Raw genomic sequence first — 24558 nt, forward strand, 5'->3', positions numbered from 1 at the left:
AGAGAAGTCTCATACATAGCATATTCACTTTGTTAAAAACGTGAACGCTAATTAAGACAATAAATGGTACAAGGAAATGTGCACTAAATATTTCGCAAGAAAATGAACTAAATATCATTAATAACAAATGCATTATTAATTCAATAAATACAATGAAATTTCTACCGCGTATAATACATGCACATATTTATACACATCACTTATATTATTCTTATTTCTTTACTTTTGTTATATTGTATTTGGAATCTTTCGTATAAAAGCAGAGTTTGCGGTCTCAGTAGAAACAGTTGAGAAGCAACTTTTAAAGAAACATGAAGTTTTTATTAGTTACTTATTGCCTCGGTTTGACCATTTTGGGCGCTACTGTAAGTTTGTAATTTGTATTCTATATTCTTATTTATACTTAAAAAATTGAGGTGTAATCGATATTACACTAGGCGCAAAATGTTTTAATGTTTTAAGCTTATTTTATTATTTATACCTAGCAATACTTTTTAATTTGTTGACCTAACGATCAGAACGTACAATGATACAATGTACAATATTTGCAATAGGAAAATACATGTAAACTTATATGCATAAGCATATAGAGAAAAAGCTTTGACAAACAAATTGACAAAGAAACAAAGAAACAATATAACTTTTATTCGACAAAGCGATCAATATCCTCATAAATCACCTATTTTTCTATGTCGTTATAATTTGACGAATATTCATGTTTAAAATTATTTATGCTTAGTACACTTGTGTAAGTGGACAATCTGAATTACCCGGAAATACAACGTTACAACCTTCGGAGGATAACAGCACTTCTGCCACTCCTGCGAACTCTACGGAAATTACGCCAACATTGCTACCTTCGCCAACGCCAACGCCAACTCACAGACCATCGCACAGACCTCCTCATCATTGTCATCCTCATCATGGACACCATCATCATGGGCATCATAGACGCGAGCATGAACACCACCACCATCATCACGGACACCACCATCATGGGTTTCCAGGAGGAATCCCAATTCCCATTCCTGGAGGAATTGACATTCAATTCTAAACTATCCATTCAAATCTAAAATAATACTTGCACCTAAACTCAGAAAATGTTTCAAATCTTATGTATTTCTTATTTTCTTAATTTACTAACTTATTAAATCTCTTCAATTTGCAAAAACAAAACAGATTTTTTAAAATATTGCACAAAGTCAACATATAAATTTAAAAACATCATAAATATTTGTTAGAAATTACAAGTTGACTTGAATTTTCATTGAAATCTCAGTGTTTCTTTGATATTTTGGTTCATGTTGTTGTATGTTTAAGCCACAATTTCTATAATAATAATAATTATTAGTTTTCTCCAAGGATGGAGAGATATATATCACTTGTGAACTTTAGAATAATGAGATCGGATAAGTCAGTAGAAGAAATTGAATCTCAAGACTGTACAGCAAAGTACAAGCAAGATTCAGAATATCGAGTATAATAGGTCGGGTCGTACTCTTGCAGGTGGTTGTGAGAGCCAGGATATGAACTCTGCTCATCCGTCGCTGTTTTCAGAACAAACTAGAGAGCTTACACTCATAACAAGAAAAATATTAAATCACCGACACTGTCGTCGCCTATACTTCTCGCGCTTTCAAAAACTCTCAACACTTTTATTTTGTCGTTGAAATTAGCCGTTTTATTGATTCTCTTCTTATGGGTAAAATAAATTTTAAAAATGGAAAAGAATCTTTTCGCTAATTATGTATATGTATTACTCACAGATAGAAAATACATAAGAAGGTTATGCGAATCTAGGTATAATAATGCTTTTTTCTGTTGTTGTTGTTGTTGTATCGTTTTAAAAGAAGGCATTTGTTAGTCTGCTTTCTTTATTCTCTTTTTACATGCACTGTTCCGCTTTTTTACTTAGTCCGCATACGAGGGTTAAGCCGCATCAGACTCGGACCAATTGAGCTATTATTTGGAAATAAAGGGAAAAAGTATATCGGACAACCTACACTAGCCATTCTACCGTGACACCGCAGGAGGCATTTAAGCAACAATAGTTTTGCGTAAGTTTCACAAGACAAGCCAATAGACTCGGTTTATAGTAAACTGTCTTTTTATGCCCATATTCTATACTCATTGAGATCCATTGACCCCTTCATTTTATCCAATAAGGTACAATACAATCTTCTACAATACAATTTCATTGGTTTCACCAAAAATACACTATTTGTATAGCCAATAAAACTCTAAATAATATGTTTAAAACAAAAAACTCATATAATGTGTTAAATAGAAACTTGTTTTTTTGCATGTAAGAAAAAAAGGGTTTGAAAAGCGACAGACAGTCCGTCGCCTGCTTAGTAGAGTGTAATAGGTACGTGGCTTTAGAGAGCATTGGAAAGTGAAACAATGATGCATTGTGTGTATTTGATCCCAAAGAGTACCCCCCAGCAATGAGGCCCTAATTTTGAGAATGGCCTGCGGCCAACCTATTATTCTGTACCGAACCAATAACACCGTTTTATATTGATGCACAATGACCCGTGCGACGGGAGAATAAGTATCACGTGCACGACTGGGCACGAGCAATCACTTAATGTATTTCGTATATCTTTTTGGGACCAAGTAGCAATTTTTTCTCTTTTTTATGCAAAAACTCGTTTAGACTTTTTTATGTTTTTTTATAAAAATAAAATATGTTTAAATGTATCTCCTGTTTTTCTTTAAAAAATTTCTAAATGAAAGCTGAAATAGTATATGTGTACATATATATGAATGTTTCAACGTTCGTTTTTGAAGTATAGTATGTTTTTTTCTTTTCCACAGCGATAATCGAGTTTACTTTGAAAGTATATAAGATAAAAAATATATTCTAAATAGCCGCGAATGATTTGGTGTGCGCACTGTAACAGCTTAAATTTGGTGTCAAGATCATGGGAAGTAAAGTTTGCGTGTAAACGGTGTCGGTCAACATTTGTATGGGGGGTGAACAGTGTGAACACCCTAAAATTAGCCCCGCAGCGACCCTGGTATAGGGCTCGATGATGGTATTCCGCATTCCCACACGCGGCGGGAGCGTGAAAAAATGCTTACATTATCATTCGTAATTTTATAAACACAATGTACTCTACATCATTGGATTCCCCTTTTTTTCATACACGCTTCATGTAAACGTTGCGGGTGGCCCTGAATTAGAAGAACCACACAAATCTTTCTAAAGCTTCCTGTAAACATTGCGCGCACGTTATAATAACTGCTAAATGAGTGGTACCATTTTAAGCCATAAAATACAAATATGAAGAGACCTCTCGAGAAACTTGGTGAGTCTAATAAGCTTTTCATTATCAAAAATAAAGTTGTCAATAATTCGCATTTATATAATTGCAGTGCACGCATCAACCACCACACATACATACATCGCATATGAATGCGATACCTTCCAATTAAACTGAAAATTGTGGTAAAATGCCAATCGAATCGTACATACTCTATTTCCAAGCGCGACATTACTGCATGTTTGCATAACCAATTTAGCATTTAATGTCATAATGACGCTCGCACTTTCTGTTTACTTTATTTTGGATTAAACGCATATCAGTCTCGCAGTTGTGTTGCGTTTTCTGAAGGTCATCGCGATTACGGGGAAGAATAAATATATTTTTTTTGTCTCTGCTACGCCGTATTTTGCAATGCGCTGAAAAACACCTGTCTTCGATTCAAGTGCAAGGTTTCTTCCTTCAATTTTCAAGATGAATTCAAAAATCTCTTTTGTACGCGAATATATTAATAACAACGTCCCTATAAAGTACGTTTCTCCTAACTAAGAAGGAGGAGGATCGAGCATAAGGAGAAATTAGGTTCTTCTCTTTCTTTCTTATCCCCACCTCTTTGATTCACGTACAAGTCCCTCTTGTTCGTTTCTATATTAAATTATGCCGAAAATACAAATTACATATTTATTCCAATAGAGGAAAGACGCAACTTTCGAGAAAATGAACAGATCTTTATTGTAATTTGAAATGAGATATGATGAGCCGAAGTGAATCTTCTTTAATTATATATGTACATATTTCTCTGGGTTAATTCATAACGAAAGTTAGTATCGATTTCTCAGCATGGCGACTGAATTTCGTCGTTCTTGCCACCCCATTGGTAGACAACCCTATTCCGTGGATATTTCCCTCCCTCATTTCAGAAACGGGAGGAGGAGTAAAAGGACGGACAGACGGACGGATGGTTGGAGCAATTCTAGTTTCGCGTTTTGCCAGGGGGTGTCCCTGGGAAAATATGCACCTGCTGCCTTTCTCTGGACGAGTAGACGACGACGAGGAACCGTTAGCAGAGCACAATGTAACGACGGAAAGCGGAAACTGTCGGAAATTAGCGACCGAGTAAGTTCTACTATACTCCATGTCAAAATATTTTTTAAAAAACTATGGCAAATTAGTTTATACATATTATGAGGGTAAAAAGGAAAAGTGTTTCTTTAAGGGGTACACAAAAGTCAAGTATATCAGTCATCCCTTTTTCAATATATTAAAAATCTACTGAAAAAAAATTGGCTCTTGCTCTTTCAATATAAACTTTCTTGTACAATTATGATTAACAAGTACGAATGCAAATATTGTTCGAAAAAGGCATTAGCTCCTTGTGCGAATACAAACGAAACTTGATGATGCGTGCGACCCTATTTATTTGCTGCTCGCATTAGATGCGGGATAAGCTCGAGTGTTTGAAGAATTTTAGGAAGAAATATTTAACTTTCAGGTACATAATATGTTGATCAATATTTATTTTCAATATTAAATAAGAGAAACATTTATATAACTATATTTTATTTAAACAGAATGTTAATTTTGTTCAGTTACTAATTTACATCATATGAAAGTAGAAAAATTGTCTTTCGCAAATTTTATATATAGATGAGTAACGAAATGCTTATCGTTAAAAGTGTTAATTGTAGCACAAGATTTTAAAATTTCTTCTAGAGCAATATGCAAACTAAAATTAAAAATAATATCGAGATAAAAACTGTATAAAGTAACATGTCTTCACGGAATTTGTAAACTATTATTTTATATACCTATATATAGACCTTAAAGGAATGTTTTCTTTACTTTTTACAATTTATATAGAAGAAAGATTAATCCTGGAACACAAATGTTAAAATCCCGCTGCTTTTTAAAAAACAAATGAATGGGCCAGCAAAGAGGACTTATAAGGATACTATTCGGAGCACGTGTTATAGATATAGCAGATGCGGTTAAATCTCTCCCTCAGGTCAAAACAACTATACTGATAGAACTGGTTAAATGAAGAAGTGCGTGTGAAACTTTATTTGGGTTTACCTATTAGGCATTGTAGAAAGTTATTATTCATGCGTATAGAAGGAAGATTATCTTGATGTTTTATTTTTCTACATTGTATGAGTATGTCAATTTAAAAAACTCATATTACTCTATTGAATTTTAGTTTTAATTTATCAAAATAATTTTTGAGTGCAAATCTTGAAGTCGTTCTGCAGAGTTTGCCAAAAACTTTGACAATAATAAACTCTCTAATTCGCTTTAAAACTGAAAATCTCCAGAAGTATATAATCAATGTATCTTTCGTTGTTTGGCCATAAATTCCTAACAGAAAGCGATGCTGTTTAAAACCGCTAACCAACTAATCACTCTGACTTTCAAATATCTAAGCACTTGCAAATACGTGTTTAACTGTCTTCAAATGTTAAAACATTTACCAGGGATGCAAATTCTGTGCATTAAAAAAATATATTTTTAATATAATATGCATTATTCACTCTAAAAACCACATTGCCCAATTTTCTTATTATAATAAATATATATGTAATTTTAACCGTCAAATTTTCTATATGTATAAATTAAAAGAAGAAAGTTTTATTTCATAAGAAAAAATATTAATACATATAAAAAATAAAAATCATAGAAAAATGAGATGGGAAAATTGTTAAAGGTTTTAATAATGCAGAAAAAGAGTTGTTTTAATTGTGTAATATATTTATATTTCGGAACAGTTTATCAAGTTTTGCGACTACTATGTATTACATAATATTAAATAATTATTTAATACATAGTGTCTCACAAGTTCCATATATATTTAAGTTTCTATTTATATATAATATATCTTTCATATTCTATACAATCTACACTTATCTATATATATATATATATATACTTATATAATTCTTTTCAATATACACGCAGAGATCTACTCTGAAAAAGTGGAAAAATCGGAGAAAAATCTTTGCTAGGCAAATAAAAAATGATTTTTCCCTGATTCCTATAACCTTTTGGAGTCTAAAACAATTTCGCTACTCAAAGTTTTATTTAATTTTAATGTGCCTAACTAATGTCTTATCTATTCACATTATTTTTTATAATTTATTATAGCATATCAATAAATATATCTCAGCTCTCATTCGAAAATGACATCACAATTCATTGAAATAACGTGAATTTGCCATTTCGATAAATGCACATAACCGACTGGATTGTTAGACTATCCTAAATCTTCCTTACGGTATTTATTTTTAAACAAATTTCTACCGTGCGTAAAAATGAATTTTAATAACTCATCTACTTTTAACAATAAAATTTAACTTTTTACAAAGGACATGGCTTTCGTATATAAACATTAAAATTTTTATCATTCTTTGAGAAAAATGATTTATACTATACAATTTGACTATATATAAAAACAAAGAAGAAATATAATTAAAGAAAGGAACTAAAAAATAAAAAAAACAAAGTTATACCTATACCTATATATATATATATATATAAAAAAAATTGTTTGAAATTTTTAAATATTTTCTAAATTTCTATTCGTATAATTTCATTGTAATCGAAATTTAAATTATTTTTTTAAAATTAAAGTTATCTTTTTCCTTTATACTTATTGTTATAATTTTAAGGATTGAAACTAAAAATATTTGCAGAAAGCCAGACCATTAAATTTTTACGAATTCAATATATAATATAATTTTACTGCTAAATTTGAATACCGATTGGGTAAGGTCAGGAAAGACATTTGCTCAGGTGATGAATATTTTTACACATGAGTAATATGTTATACTTGCAAGAGAATTCTCATCACTTTTTAAAAGTTTTCATAAAGAATGTATAGTATATGTATAAAAGTATGCTTCAGTGTCAACATAGTAATTCATTATTGTAAGCCATAGAAAATTTATGCGATTTTTAAAGGATTTCAAATAACTTTTTTCTTTTATAAGCTTTTGGAAAGAAGTATTAATTTCATTGTTTTCCATATAAGCAAGAATAGGTAAAAATAAGTTTTACCCGTGTAGAAATTGCCATATTTAGGCCACAACATGGCATGAATCACCTTCCCAGATCGGGCCCAAGTCTGGCCAGACTTGGGCCCGATCTGGGAAGGTGATTCATGCCATGTTATGGCCTACACAATGATCAAAAGATCTGGCCCCTATTTGGGCCATGGTTAAATTTCTACACGGGTATTTGCGATAAATAAATTTTCTAGTTTGAAACTTTGATAAATTGAGGGGAAAATATTTTTAACTAATAAATTTTAGTTCCATTCTTTTGATAGTTCTTCGGACGTATGAACTGGGATCCATTCTTGTTTCACGTATACAAGGTTGGGATCATAGTGATTGATAGGGCCTTCAAGGTCTCGATGAGACCTTGAATTTCGGTATTCTCAGTATTTATGCAACGTGATTGGTAAGTTTCCACTTGCATTAACGGCGTTACAGTCTTGATAATATCTATGATACAATGGTGGTGATGGTGCTGCGCCTGATGAAAGAGATGTTGGAGGGCTAGATCTGAAATAAATAATTAATAACTGTTTATTATCTGGTCAAAATAGAACAATTTGTTTATAAAATTCTCCGCGAAAAATACATATGTGGGACTTATTATTAACTAACTTTCTCAAAATGAAAATTATATAAAAAGATTCAAGATAAATGACATTTGTACTGCTTAAGGAAAATGGTGTAAATAAAAACCAGAAGGAAATTAAGCAAGTAGATGTATAAAAACATTTGTAACATAAATACATAAGGAAATTTTTAAGTTAGATTAAGGGAGACAATGCTCAGATAAATTTTATTTTTCTCCAAGAAAACTTGGTTTGACTTTAATAATTTAATAGAAAATAGCTGATTTCTTATGAGTTTGGAATTTTTGCATTTTAAATTTCAACAACTTTCCTTAACAGCTACTTTCAAAAGCAAGATTCAAATTGTTGATCAATATTTCAAAATTTATTGTAATGTCGGCTTATTAATTTAGAATGTGATTCTGTTAATTACGATCAATTATATAATTTTTAATTTAATTTTAGATTTCTAAATGAACTTGTAATTTTCAGTACACTTTAAATTAAGTAGAAAAAGTAGACGCACATGCGGATTCGATAAGTTCATTTCAGCAAGAAATATCGTCAGATATCAAAACAATTTCTGCCACGTTTGCATTAAAATAATTACATATTTTTTACAGCTGTCATATAAAAATATCTATATTTTTCATAAAAATATTATTAAAAATGTCTCATAACTGGTGAATATATATTGAACTCTATATATAAATTACGTAACATGTAGGATGTTTTGTCATTAAAAACAATTGAAATCACATAAATTTAATAAGCAGTACACTCGCAATTGTGAATATGTTTTCAAGTATAAATGTGAATTTAAATAAAGTGATACTTGTTAAGAGAACTGTTAATTATTTGTCTCTACACATATTTCTTGTGCAGTTTGAATGTTTAATAAGATTCTGCAATTTATCTGATAAAAAACTCGTGATCAAGGGGCTGGAATTGATTGATGACTAAGTAGTATAGGTCAATACCTGTATAGTTGGCAGCTGGGAGACTGAGTCTCTTGGTAGATGGTGGCAGCATCAGGACTCGCAGCCTCTTGGTACCACTGGGTGTGCCCCGTGTTGTTGGGATTCCTGGACGAGGAGTTGTACTCGGTGTGGTCCATGATGTACCCAGAGGGACAGTAGGGAGCGTACATGGAAGTGGGTGGCGAGGGGTTTCCCCTGGTGGTCGTGACGTGCCCGTATCCCGAGGAGGCCATCATCGCGGCAACGGCCGCCGTCGTGGTGGTGGTCGTCGTGGCTGCTATGGAAAGGTCCCTGGTGCCGAGGCTTCCCATGGAGTCCCTCGATGCGGCCATTAAGGAATGTGGGTGTCCGTGCGAATGCTGAAGTCCATGCGAATGATGATGAGCGTGATGCTGATGGTCTCTCGTCGAATTGTTCATCATGGTTCCATTTTCCCGGTTCGTCATCAAGGCATCGACACTGAAACTCGTTGGATCCAATCCCATCGCGACATCTTGAATGGGCTCCTGGTGCACTTGGTGCACCGAATGGGGTCCGAGAGCGCTTTGAATGACACTTTGAGTTGTACTGGAATTTTTGTTCTCCTGAATTGGAGCATGAGCGTACTTACTGATCATACAGTGAGATCCGCTGGGATCGTTAATTGGCTCTCTTTTCGGCTTACAAAGTCCGGATTCTAAGATTTTCTTCGTGGAATTGTCGGAGGTGGATAAGACACCTATACTCGCAGGCTTGTTATCTTCGGATCGCTTCTCCTGGACCAACCCTTGCCGCTTCATTGCCTCCTCCTTCTCTTTGAGAGCGTCCTTTTTCTTGAAACGTCTTCGCCTTCGGAGATAAGAGCCGTTATCAAACATGTTGTAGCTGTCTGGGTCCAGAGACCAGTAGCTGCCCTTCCCGGGTTTCTTGTCGTCCCTGGGAACTTTGACGAAGCACTCATTAAGACTGAGATTGTGCCTGATCGAGTTTTGCCAGCCTTGTTTGTTCTCTCTGTAGTAGGGAAATCTCTCCATTATGTACTGATAGATACCGTTGAGGGTAATTTTCTTGTCTGGGGCGTGTTGAATTGCCATGGCAATTAAGGCGATGTAGGAGAAAGGTGGCTTCACCATGTCCTTCCCCGGATGGTGAAACTGTTGCTGGGAAATCCCCGTAACTGGGTAGCCAGCGGCCGTCGCATAACTCCCGTAGCGGTATTGTTCGTAATATCCGGGAGTGGCGCCGACGCTCGGGTACGAAGGTGTCCCCATACCTACAGGCACGGCTGTCGCGTGCCGGTAGTAGGCATTCTGCTCTCCGAAGAGGGTGTGCATTTTGGATTTAAAAGGACAGAAAGCTCTTTATATCTCTCTCAGGGAATTCCAATAAATTTAGACCTTAGGCCTCAACCATTTTTCGAGCGGTCGATATTTACTGATCAGATTATGATATCGCACGTCCTATTGTCGCGCACACTTTCCGGGGGTTGGCTCACGCTAACCTGACCAAGGACAACAATCCGGTGACGAAATGAGCTCCAAAACTCATTATCATGGCAATGATAGCGGCTCGATGAAATTTCCTAACTCACAATTTTCCTTATCACAAGAAAGCACTTGATTAGTCAAACTATAAAACAGCACATCACTCACTCACTTTTGAAAGTCATTACTTTAATATCTTGGATATTAGGAAAATATAAAAAAACACATGAGAGAAATTTCAATAGTTGAATAGTTGATTGTAAAAAATGATCTCTCTTTTACTTTGTCGATTCTATTTAAATTTTATAGGTCAAGTGAGTAAAATGTGAATGATGCATTCAGCATCAGTTCATCCATAAGCCGCATGCACACGATATTATGATACACAACAGAACCGCGTTTACTCAATCCCGAGTGAAAACACACTGGGACCCACGTTCTGAGTCTCTTGCTGAGAGCGGAGTGCGTTCTAGGGATGCGCAGGGGCCACGCATTCAGCTCCGAAAAATCAGAGAAAAAGTTCTAACGAGTTAACGAACGGTGGGAGAATGTGACTGAAAATGATTGGTTCTGGTGGATGAAACCACTCCTCCATTCTGCAGGAAACCAATGGAGGGTGTTCTATCCTAGGGGATTAATGAGAAGGTTGCACGCCCCTCGGGAACTGTTGCCTTAGTGAAATATATGCATTGCACTTTGTCACGCCTTCTATTCAATGTAAAAGCCACTGGAAAGCATGCATGTACGAGAGAGTGAGATAAAGAAAATTTTGCTACCAGTGCTCCATAAGTATATGTACAGATCCAGAGTGTGAGTACAAAGGAATTATTTGGCTTTTCATTTCTTTTCGGATTCATTGGAGTCTTCTTTGGAATCTCTAAAATAATATTCTTTAAAAAGAAGGATTTTCTTTCAATTTTTTATTCCAATTTTCAAAAAAATTTTCTTTCATGCATATCCATGAACTGTAGTCAAAAAATTCAATTCTTTAATTCAATTCTAGGAATTGAATGCAAAAAATTGCTACTATATCTCTAGGATTGTAAATTAATATCTACTACAAAAATATGGTAACAAAAAATTTGTAAACCCAACTCTCGTTAATGGGTTTTTAAAACATTCTTGACATGTCACATGTCAAACAGTTACAGAATTATAATGCCACGCAAGATTCAATTTGAAAAAAAATATTAAACTAAGTAAAACTGTAAAAGTAACTTCATTTTGATTTTGGCTCTATTATAACTCTTAAATTTTCTGTCAAACGGCAGAAATCATATTTGTTCTTAAACGAGATTAGTAAAAGATGGTCTGTGGCTCGTTAAGATTTTTTAACTCGAATATAAGCATTGGGTTTTTCCCGCACCAAAAAAACAGGCTTATTATATCTGAAATGGGGAGAGTTGATCCAAATTTTAGTTTTGTAAATTCAGCATTAAGTATATAAAATTTGTCAGGTAATAGGTTTATTAATTTATTTATTATTTATTATTAACATTTTTACACATCGCTCGTGAGCTTTTTTTAGAAAATGTTGCAATTTAAAGTAAAAATTAAAAGAAAAAATCCGTTTTTTTTGAGTTTTTTTTAAAACAAATATTCACATTTGAGAAATGTTAATAAATTTCCCATCGAAATAAAAGAATACTTTTTGAAAACAAAGCTTATTATTCAGAGGAGATGATGAAGCACTAAATAATAAGAGATTTTTAACACTAAATAACAGAGATTATAAATAATAAATACATATTTATTATACGTAAAACATATTTTAATAATTACATCAATTTACGGATCTAGGAGCCACGCTACAAACATTAGGAATTTTAAAAAATTATCAAAATAAGAATTTGTTTACAACAAAGCTAAAATCCTTTATTTGTTTTAAGAAAATTTACTAACACACACTATTATATAAAATAGTCTCGAGAGTTTAGAATGTAGGATATAGATTGAGGAGCGCGTTCTTATACCGCAAAGGGAGATTCAATTTGGTGTCTGTTTTTCCAAGAGTTCGACTCTCGCCTTGCAAAAACACTCAAAACACCTCTACTATCTCAGGAAGTTGGCGGATCTTTGGTAAACGCACATTAAAAGCCCAAGTTTGAATACATACTTACTTTAATTCATTGAACTGCTTTTTATACGTATATATACTCAACATGACATTGCACTTTAAATAAAAAAATATATAATATAGGACATTTCACTTTACTATTAATGTTTAATATAAATAATAAAATCATTAGAAGCTTCTAAAAATGGATGGCTCATGAATTAAGTAACAACAATTGTGTTTTATACCAAACACCTAAAACTACAATGCATATATATATATGTATGTAAAATAAATTTATTAGAGTTATATAGTTGCTATAATATACTGTATACATTGCACGGTCCAAAAAAAATTATTCTCTTGTTCAAAATTATCGATCAGCATAAATATTTACAACTGGTGCGCAGACTTTTTTGCAGCTGTAGAATAAAAAAATATATGTTTTAAATTTACGTTGACAATATAATTTTCATTTTTCTTTAATTTTAAAATTGAAAATAATATGCACATATCCAGAGGGTAATAAAATGAGTTTGGTTTAGATTCAATAGTCTGTGCATTATCAATGCAAAATAATAACTGACTTTTTTTAGATATACTATATAAACCAGGCGAGAATGTGTATATTTCAATTGACAATACACAATTATTTATTTATAATATTAAGTTAGGGAAATTCATAGAAAAGTTTTTAGACTGTTCTATGAAATATTGAATCTAAAATAATAGGTATATACGTGTTTATGAAAGAGTATGATAAGGGAATGGAGAAAAGTATGAGAAACTTATAAAGACCAAAATGAATATAATATTTCGTTGCTATAACATATAGAATTCAGAGGTAAAGCGCAGCAGACCTGCAATCGTGTTTGTTATCTTTATGTTGAGATTTAGCGTGCATGCTCGTCATATCCTCGTCCTGGTACCACAGGGGAAAATACGTAAACCAACGAATTACATTGCCATGAGACATGATGCAGATTGCCGACTGCTGCGCCGCACTGGAAAAAAGCAAGAGTCTACCCTCTTTCTCTACTTTTACACATTGCAAAATCAATTAAAATCTTGATTACTTTCATCCAAACTGAGAGGTTGTTTATTAAAGTCATATAATTATTAGTTTATATTATGATTATCAACTATAAATAAGCCGAATCATTTAAACTTTTTATATTAAAAGGCTGCGAGGTAACGATAGGATTGAACGGGGAAGAGAAAGAGCTAAAAAGGGCCAGCAGAATCGAATCGAATAATGTATACCGGGTGGCAATTTCACGCGACAAGTCCTTCCATCAGCATATCAATGGGCCAGGAGGATTATCTGGATATGCTGTCTGATATTCTGTGGTTGGCTCGAGTAGATAGGGTTGTGCACATTCGCCTCGTGTACCGACAGGAAATATTCAATTCAAGTGATAGTGTTCGTGCACATATACACATACGTATTATAACTATTGGACAAATGTATATCTCTATTTCATGACATATATTCTTTATATCTTTTTCTATCCTAATACATCCACACGTATCGCAAAATAATTAAAAAAAATTATTCTCAATTTTTTTTAAAACTATACAATATAATAAGCTCTTATCGATATAAAGATCAATAAGTTTGAAATTGACAAGTATTTTGAAAATATTTTCGAAATAAAATATATTTTTACAAATCCTAAATTAATATATTATTGAGTCTTTAACTCTGGCTTTTCGTGTATAAATGATCAGGGTTGGGGATAAAAAATAATGAACGGAAAGAAGAAATATGAGAGATACTTGCTGTCAAGGAATCATCCAACCTTGCAGTTGTAGACACACTTTTTTCAATTTGCTTTCTCGGCGCCTCGTTTGTCATGACAAATGCAGTGACACAATTTTACTTTTTGATATTTCTGACAGTTCCTAAAATACCACATTCAATCTAATTCTGATCGAGAAAGGTTTGATTTCAATGAAATGCATATAATATATATACATTATGTGCATCTATACTAAAATTAATTTTGGAAGCCTATTTATATAACCTCATTTTGTCACCAGAAATAAAAATCTGAAGCATATAATACTTTAAATTTAAATCGAAATTACTTATATGAAAGAATCAATGGAAGAATATATTAAATTTATTTGACGAAAGCAAAAAAAATATTGACATTGAACTTGTGATATTCAAAGTTTAAGTCAATATGTAATATCTTATAATTTGCGTGCAAAATAACAAAAAGCTACAAAGAAAAGTTTTTTATTTTGCAAATTAATCTTGATTTTTAGAAAAAATATACACAAATATACAGCGTGTTGCTTGTTTACATTAGGCACCTTAAGTTTTTGAACAAATTTCTCTATCAAAATACACAATGTATATATAAATGTAAAATAAATTTCTCCTAGTTTTTAATTAATTGATGAAATACAAGTATATATATGAAAAAAGAAAAAATTGCCTTCTGGAGAAAAAGAGAATACTACACGTATAAGTAAATAGCTCATCAATTAATGGAAACAGATATGGGAATATATGTATACAAGCTGTAGTGAAAGTTTTGAATCTCTTGGGAGAGTAAGACACAGCTAATTCCCGCTGTTTAGTCAGCAAGCATTTAAGGTTTGTCTTGGCCGTTACTTTGTGTCTTTTAGACAGTCGATCTGTGTTTCAACCAAATGAAATTGTGGCTAAATGATTCTGACGAGTTGATGAGCTATAGCTATATAATGAAACTCGTGAATGTGAAGAGTTTGTCAGGTGTCCAGAGAAGTATTTGAGACTTTGTGGTGAGTATATGGACATTATATTGTTTTTAAGATTTTCCTTCTAACTGTGTATATATCTATATAAGTTATTTAACATGATTTTATTTAAAATGTCTCGTTTTTTTAAGTTGATTAGCACAATACGAATGCGAATGCGCTATATCTCATACGCGATTAGATACTTGGCCACATATGTAACCGCGTACGAGACTATAACCCTCCTCGGCACAAAAGATTTAGAGAAGTTGCGGCTGAACAAACATCGCTGCTGTATATGTACGCGGGCACGTTCCTTTTCCCTTCAAGCAAGAATCCCTTGGAACACATATATCCAGAAGATATGTGTATAATATACGTACGGCATATGACTGCCAGGTAATAAAGCCATTATTATTTAATTTTCGTTAGATACATGCACTTACAGAATGTTCCTCTTAATTTGTATTTATTATAAATAACATCTCGGTTTCAGGGATGTGTATTTATACCGCATTTTAATTTCTTATAGTTATGTTTACATATATGTTAAAAACTATCACAAGATAATTATTATTTAAAATTTTATACTTGTGGGATGGAACGTATGTTGTACACATTGAAAGAAAGTGACCTATTTCCAAGAAACTACGCGGCGGTAGGTTTTATGACATATGATGTTCATGTCATGAAACTAAATATTTTTTTCATGTTGTTAAAGGGAAGCCACTGACAATTTTACTTCAAGTGAGTAACTTAATAGCATTCGACAGATATTTTTTCAGAGCTTTTTAAAAATGTACACTTTTTTCAAATTCTATGCATAAATTACGATAACTGATGACCAAAACAGGAAAGAGGAAAGTTCTTCGTATGTCATTTGTTCAAGTAAAGTTTAAAATAAAAAATATGCAAGTCCCGCAAACGTTCTCATTTTTTGATTTTCGTTTTTAAAAACGACATTTGATGTAGAAAAAAGAAGTCATACATGTCAGCAAATTCTACATTTATAGAATTATTATAGTTTAACACCTGCATGCATAGCCACGAACATATACTACACAGGTCTATTGATATAGAAAAAGAAAAAGGATAAAGGGAGTTATAAATGTTGCTTTAGGCCCGCAATGTCAACAATATTTTAAATTTAGGAAGACATAGAAACCTTCACCTTTATACCTATATATATTTGTATTGTTGATCACTATTTAACAAAATTGTCACATTTTTACTAAGAAGGTGTCAGAACTACGGATATCGAAAATTTCCGTTCACATTATTCTTTGAGCATTTTATACAATATTAATTGCTTCAAGATCCGAACGTTCAATGCACGGAAAAGCTCGCATAAAAAGTAAAAATAAAAAATAGTCTGATAAAAATTGTGTATTAACGAATTGTTTATTTAGTAATGCAGATGAAGAGTAATAAAATAATTAAAATCTTCATACCACCCTCAAAATTTTTATCTTTTACGAGAAACAGGCAAAAAATATAAAATATTTTTGGCAGAATTCAAAGCCAAAAAACTTCACAAAGACTCTAAAATATAAAAAAATGTATAAATGAATCGCTTATTTACTGATACAGACCAGGAAAAAAATGTTCGGTTCGTCGGAAACGCCTACAATTTACATCTTTTTCCAAAAAACTGTCAAAAATTCAAAATTGTGAAAAAATCTATATATTTTTCTCAGACTTCAAAGTCTTTTGACTTAATGAAGACAACGCTAAATTTCAAAATAATGTATCAATGAATAATTGTATATTTAAGGATACGTACATAATAGGAAAATAATAGTTTGATTCGTCGGAAATCTCCACAATTTTCTTCCTTTCAAAAAAAAGGAGCCAAAACTATATATGACGCACGCTAAATTTCAAACTAAGAATGTTTTAATAAATTCGGGCATATACATAATAACTAATTTACTTCGAAAACTGTTGATAAATAAAAAATATCGAAAGTGGATAATAATATTATATTGTATTATATATTATACATATATTTTTTTGAACTGTTTCTGGTCGTTTTTCCTTTGGCGTTGAAAAGTAATATTTTACATATCGCGCAAGCACTCTAACGATTTTAATAAATTTGGCGCAAACTAAGCTGGAACAACAGAGCTGTATGAATTAATGGGGACTGACGCAGTGCTTGGGTAAACATCTTGAATTAGGCTCCAAATTCTTTCCATCTATCTCTTTCTCGATACGACATCTTTACGATGTCTGTTGCTCGCAGCCTGGCACCAAACTCAAATTAGTACCAAACTTATACTTTCTTTATCCTGCACGTACGATATAAAACTTACTTCCTTTCAAATAGATATTTATATACATACATAACAAACTTTATTAAACAATTAACCATAGGATTTATTTATGGAAATTGTTAGTTGATGTGCACTGGAGAATCAATAAAATTTCACTGATTTAAATCAAGTATATTACATTTTGATGAGATATTTTTATCATAAATATTTTCTCATGGTGTAGACATATAGTTAATCCCTTTAAATCACACGTTTACAGTTCGAAAATAAATCTTATTAAAAAACCTGTCACTAAAAAATAAATGTACCATTTTCTTGTTCGATTAAGAAGACTGCTCTTCTGATACACTTTCTATTCGAATGAATCACAAAATAATGTGATAGAATTCTTGCTCTATAATACGATGTTTTCATCGACCGTGATGAACGCCTACGCGTAGGTAGACCAATTCGAATGAACTTAATGTAATCCTCGATTATCCCTGAGTCGAGCTTCGTATTCAGGTGCATCCGATTTTTATAAACGACAAGAAAACACAAGAGGGACTGATAGAGACAGGTAGAATTTTTTAGAATGTCGCAAATCTTTTCTCTTGTAAAAAAACTGACAAGTGCGCATCGCGTCTTTATTCATCTCTTTTCTTTTGTATTTGTATATTCATATAACCCATTGTTAAAAGTAGATATCAAAATATACATTATTGTTGTTAAAAGTCTGATTGGTCGCTGATACGAAACCGTGAACATTATTTTTATCTTTGAGTATGTGGTTTGCAGAAAAAAACAATTTTTTATACTTTTAGATAGTTTTTTTAGCTGATACATAAAATCAACTAAAGTTAACTAATGTCTTAACTAATGTTACGATATTAAACATTAATTTTTTTGATAATAGGTGTTTGATCTTTCAACCTGCAGACTGTTATGATTGTCAACCTATATATCTTTCCATCTTTTGAAACCGAATAGTGTTAGTTTTAATTACCACAGTCAACAGAAAGCAATCTCTGTTACATAAAACAACAGTAGGAAAAAAATTGTATATTAATATATATAAAAGTAGTTAATAATTAATTTTTCTAATTCATAATAGGACGCCCATCATTCTTTAAATATATATTTTATATCACTTGGACAATTCAGTTTGCTTTATGTCGATTGACTGTTGTATATATTTAAAAGAATAATTAAAGTTCTTAATATAATATTAAATTATGAAACACTTAATCAAATTGTGAAATTCTAAAAGTATCACAGAAAATTGTGCGGGGTATTATTCTAACACCGAAATGGATTAAAATGATCTCTAACGCTTTAATTCATCCGGGATTAAAATAATCTATCGAAGGATTATTTTTTCAAAATGTTTGAAAAATGATTTGGTTTCGATTTAGACAAATTGTTTCATGGAGAAAATTAATTCAAAAATTGATTATAATTTAATCTTGTTTGGTGTTAATTTAAGCTGTAATTATTTTTAATATACCTCTCAGTTTATCGTGGTAAAGATGATTTTCAAGAAGGAAAAAATATATAATTATTTAAAATCTAACTTTATATCTCATGTCTAAGTAGTATATATCACTACAACGTGAGACAGTGCGCACGTCCCACTTGACTATTCCACTACTACTTGCAAGTACATGTAGCGCAAAGCAAGCACTACTAAAACCGCGTGTTTTTATACGACGAGAAATTAGATTGAAAATTTCACCAGAATTATCAGAAATATTAATATAAAAATTGGAAATATAACTAAACGTCAAAACAAGAGATTCCATATACCAGAACTTAAAAGACATTTGCTTACATATTCAGAGCTTACTTAACCGAGAACTTAATCCTTAATGAGTTATGTAGATGTGATTTTTTTATGAAGCTACGGATTGGTGGCAGAAGAGCCGGGAAAGCATTAACTTAGGGAAAAGGATGCGGGAGTGTGAAAAATAATTTCCTGCTGTCGATATATGTGGGACGAGGGGATTCAGTGTTGGGCTATCAAAATATTATTCGAAGGATTCAGGGGGTGGATCCGTATTCTCACATCATTCTCAAGAATCTCTATATACCACTGAGTCTGTTAGATTCGAGTCGGAATATTTCAATTATACGCAGTAACTTTCCTCCTTCCATGTGAATTAATATATAGTAATTTTATTGGGAAATTTCAATTGCTCATTACACCTTGAAAATATTATTTCTGCCAAAAGTTATGGGTTTGATAATACCTCTATTTCTAACGAACAATATATCTAAACCATTAGATGGAAAATAATCCATTTAAAAAATATATTCATACTGTTGGGAAGCTGCTGTGATGGTAAAACGTAAAACCGCCAAGTGCGCTTAGAATTATGAATGAATATTAAAACATTAATAAGGAAATGTACACTTTTCGATTTTGACACCTACGTAAAAAAGTATTAACACTTCAAGTCTACGAATGGGAAGCATAGCCTTAAGCTGTATGACTCGGTCGATATGGTCACAATGGAGGGTGTGGCATTCGAGGACCAGAACCTCTCACTCTCGTTCCCTCTTGCCTACCATTGGCTGCTACCAGGTGTCTAGCATGGCGGATTCTCTCTCCTTTCTCTCTTACCTCCCCTCTTACCGACTCACTCTTCCTCTCTCTCTTTCTCTCTCTCACTCTCTCTCTCCCTAACTCGTTCACCCTCAAAATTACTAAGTGGATTTGACCATAAACAAAACTGAAAACGACAGACAAAACACTTCAACCCTTAATAAGAAATTATCCTCAAGGCATTTATCAAAAATCAATAATTATTTCAAAGCTATCAATATCATTTTATTTCAATACCGACTGCGTTTACGTTAATAATGTGCTGAATTTAAAGCAATGTTTATATTTTGTAAGTTATACAAAAGGGGTTTGTATTTTAATTATATTTATACCTGGCGTGTAAAAATTTTGACCATAATTCAATCAGAATTGTGGCCTCTTTAATAATATCTGAACTTATGTTATGTATTATGTAGTATTTTTTGTAAGAAAACATAATTCAGTGATTAAAATTACTAATTTGCGGTCATCAAGCAATATACCTGTTTATATTTATATAGTAATATACAGAGTATAATATATATTTTTTTCTATATAAGATTAATGGGCTTTAACATTAGGGATTATCACGATGACGTTATATGAAGATTGATCTTATATAAGTGACATTTTTTTATTTAATTTTAACATTAGTTGCCTTCTAATTAATATACCTAACAATAATAAGTAAATCATTTTTATTATCGCACTTTTTAAACTTTTCCATGTTTTTTATTCAAAAGTATTAAAAATCTCAATTTCATTTCAAAATTTATGGCAACTGTAAATTAAATGCAAGAATTATTAATAACTAAGTTCGAATAACCTTTAAGTTTATATATTATAGTTAAATTCACTCATAGAAAAATTTGTTTGAAACAATCTATATATATATATATATATAGGTACAAAGTTGTATTTTATATTTTTAAAGCATCTGAGCATTAATGATTTACATTTTTTCACATTGTACTATTTGATAAAGCACAGATATCTTTAAATTATCAAATTGACACTGAAATGTATATCAAATTGATACCAAAATTTGGATCAATTTTTTATTTGATCTATATTTTTTGCATCAATCCGTTGAAATTTGATACTTTTAAGTTAACAGTGAAAAAATATGTAAATTTAAATGTTTTGCATCATCACTTTCATAAAATTAGTGTTTTTTTGTTTGCACGGAGAGACCCACATTCGTAAAAATTACTAAAAATGGTTGCAATGACCGGAAATAAGGGGACTTTTAGCATAATGTGCTACAGAATTAGATAAATTTACAAAAGAAATAGATAAATTTGCTACATTGAAATAGCAAGTTTTAATATTTTGTGTAAGAGTTGTAAATGTAGCAAAAATTGATTATAGTTTTCTCTAATTTAATTAGACAAAATCTGACAAATGAAAACATTTTCCACTAAAACCTACGATCCACTGTAGTAATTTTTGGTGAGCAAGTGTGGCTAGCGAGTGCAGTCATATGGCGCCTGCATTTCTATTGGTTGCTAACTTCGTCAATCTCCGTAAATCAGCCGATGCCATCCGATCATTGACAGTGACTATGTTTCGCGTATGTAAAATAAATTTGGATATTATCTACAATAATTAAATATAAAGTGAAACGTAGGTCGTTCGGTATCTCAGAAATTGACCATTATAAATTAATAAACTTTGCATTTATTCCTGTCCCAAGAACTATGTCTTATAATAAGTTGTTAAAAGTAAATTGCTTTCTCGTAAGTGCTGTAAATTTTCATCATTCAATATATAAGGAAACAAAGATGTATACTTTCAGTGAAATTCGTTGTCGTGCGTGCAGTTGTGTATTTGTGTATTAATTAACCGCGTCTATACATATAAGTGAAATAAACATGTGTGTGTCTTCAAATATTTATACAACAAATATATAAGTGTGTGTGTGTCTGTGTATGTAAAAATCCTTCCAGTTTGTCTCCATTAGTCAAGAATTGACGGGAAACCGGCGACAAAAATCCGTATTTTTTCTTTCACTCTTTCTTTCTGCATTTACAAACGACTGTAGTAATTTTACGTACACAATGCTTCTGAGTTTACTACAGTTATTTGGAACTATTGGACGAAATAGTAAGAAACTTTGCTAATTTGGTGAACATTTGTCGGGATTAGTGACTTAGTGTAGAAAATAGTAAAAAATACAAAAAGTCCCCTTATTTCCGGTGGTTGCAATGTGAAAATAGTAAATTCTAGTGTGATTTTATACAAAAATTAGTAATCTCGGTCTCTCCGTGTGGGTCAATTTGTTGCTCTCAAAATTTTCCCTGATGGACATTGATTGACGAGCTTTTAAAATATCTTATATTGTATATATATATATACTATATAGCTCTCTAAATCTGAATAAGTGCATATATATATATACACATTATTTATATTTCAAAAGTCTTTCATGTAAAAAATATGTGCACATACACTTAAAATAAGTAAAATTTCACTTATAAATTAGTTAAATTTCAATTATTTTAAGTGTACATGCACTTTTTTTTAGAAAAACTTTCTATATAAAATATCAATTTTGGTCAAAACACAAAAAAACTAACATCGAAAAAAATAAAGTACAATATCATATACTCTGTAAATAATCTGTATAAGTGACAAATGTATATTGCGTATATACAAGGTTACCCATCAGCACAATAATTATGCAATCGCTCTTCAAAGCAAAATCGCTATCTGTTTCAAATTGTTTCAAACATGCGTTTAGCGCAATAGAATAAGTTGTCCATGTAAAAGAATTTTGTAAATTTCTGAATTTCTGCTATTGTACATCAATTAAATATAGTTTCAATCGGACCCTATAATAATATATGACTTATATAATAATGAAAAAATTGAATATATAAAGGTGGCAATAGAAACATATAATATTTTATTGTAAAAATGAGGGAATAATATATACGAAGCATCGATTGAAGCGTGGAGTTTGCGTCAAGCCGCAAAACCATCCTCCTCGAGCTTGGTCCGATGAAGAAACGAAGGTTATTCCTGGTTGAACAAACACTGGAATGAGTCGCGTGCGCCACCCACATATTTATAGATTTTATCTCTCTTTAACTTGGTCTTCCAAGAGCTTTGAAAAGTTCTCGCTCTGGTTTTAAACGAATTGCGTGTGTCAGACGAATATTGGAGAAAAAGAGTAAGAAAAAAGAAAAGGATTCAAGAATGAATCAAGTGTGAAAGAAGCAGGGTGAGAGAAATGATATAGATTCAAACCACAAAAGTCTAAATTTTTCCTTCTATTTCAATAAATCATATTGTTTCGCACCTGTATACCGACTTTTAATATTTTGCGCATATTTTAATAAAAAAGAAAAAATTTCGAAACTAAGACATATCCTATATCTCTTTATATGCATTTGGATTCTTTAAAACTTTTGTCCTCTCATCAACCGCTATATAGAGAGAGATTTAAGGCATCAGGAGGAAAAAACTGCGATTGGATATGTTGCGGTTGAAGCAAATTTCTGTTGGCGCGACAATCGACAATGACTCCTCCATCAGAAGGGCTAGACAGGAATTGAATCGGCCAATTGTTCGATCGGTTCGGTCTGTTATTTTTTTAATTCTTCCTCAAGGTTTTTCTCTATCTGGCCTCTCTGTCACTCACTCATTCATCTGCCATTCTGCCATTCTGCCACAGTACATATATACATATATACTATACTCGTAGAAGTGTTGTTTTTATTGGCCGTGTTTAGGGAGCGAGTCAGTGGGAACGGGGTGTTGTTTCACCCCTCCCTCGATCCAACCACCCCGCGTCTTCATGGTCCAGAACTAAGCCGCAATTCTAGGATAGGTTATAGCCTAGATGAGGAGAGACTCAAACGAGGGGTTGACAATACTACTATAGAGTCACCCAATGTTATTCCAGCACGAGTTCGCTCTCTCGATTCCCCTCTTTTATCTCCTCTCCTTCTCTGTCACATACCTTTCGTTCATTTGCTCTCATCGTCATCGCTGAAATGTCCCATTTCCCATTTCACATTTCAGTCTCCGTTCTCCGTGTTTGAGAGGATTCGTGAGTTTTGTCGCCCGCAAAAGAAAACATCCCATTCTCTTTCATTTCATTCTTACCTTATTCTCTTCTGCGAAATCATTATTGCTTTTCCGGATTTCGCTTTGCACGCTACGTATTGTTATCGACATTATCTCGCTTTCCAAATTCGAACATTGTTGCGAGAAGGTGTGAATTCAATTTCCTTCATTTTAAGCAGGAAATGACTCAAATGACAATTGCCGCGCCGGCACAATAATATATATATATACACATCTCAATCAAGAATATACGAATCATATAATAAATTTAAGAGATTCATTTGTCATGCAACACTCGAACAAATTATTTCACTCAAATAAGGTTTTATTGAAATCAATTAAATATGATATTTGCTTCAAATACTATTGGTACAAATACAATTTATTTCATTTAAATAAAATATTTATTTGATAATATAAGTAATGGGTTATTTGAATCAAATAGATTTTTCTTCAGTAAAAATGGTAAAAATACTCGATTGGTGCGAACAATGACAATTTTTATTTGACAAATTCTCTTTTGGGGTTA

General features: G+C 32.1%; 2 protein-coding genes across 2 annotated transcripts; one reads left to right on the forward strand and one right to left on the reverse strand.

Annotated features, from left to right (window-relative positions):
* The first annotated feature begins 223 nt into the window (after window positions 1-223).
* LOC122499205 (histidine-rich glycoprotein-like) lies at window positions 224-1171 on the forward strand. The gene is made up of 2 exons (XM_043607384.1): window positions 224-365; window positions 740-1171. Exons 1-2 carry the CDS (start codon window positions 312-314, stop codon window positions 1052-1054), a joined length of 369 nt encoding a protein of 122 aa, XP_043463319.1. The 5' UTR covers window positions 224-311; the 3' UTR covers window positions 1055-1171.
* Window positions 1172-6925: 5754 nt separating this feature from the next.
* On the reverse strand, window positions 6926-10820 carry LOC122499206 (fork head domain-containing protein crocodile). Its single transcript, XM_043607385.1, has 2 exons — window positions 8868-10820; window positions 6926-7828 (listed from the first exon to the last, which is right to left on the reverse strand). The coding sequence occupies exons 1-2, from the start codon at window positions 10178-10180 to the stop codon at window positions 7702-7704; spliced, it is 1440 nt and encodes a 479-aa protein (XP_043463320.1). The 5' UTR covers window positions 10181-10820; the 3' UTR covers window positions 6926-7701.
* Between the last annotated feature and the right edge of the window lie 13738 nt (window positions 10821-24558).

Source organism: Leptopilina heterotoma, unplaced genomic scaffold (genome assembly GCF_015476425.1).
Source record: "Leptopilina heterotoma isolate Lh14 unplaced genomic scaffold, ASM1547642v1 Lhet_166, whole genome shotgun sequence".
NCBI classification, from domain to species: domain Eukaryota; kingdom Metazoa; phylum Arthropoda; class Insecta; order Hymenoptera; family Figitidae; genus Leptopilina; species Leptopilina heterotoma.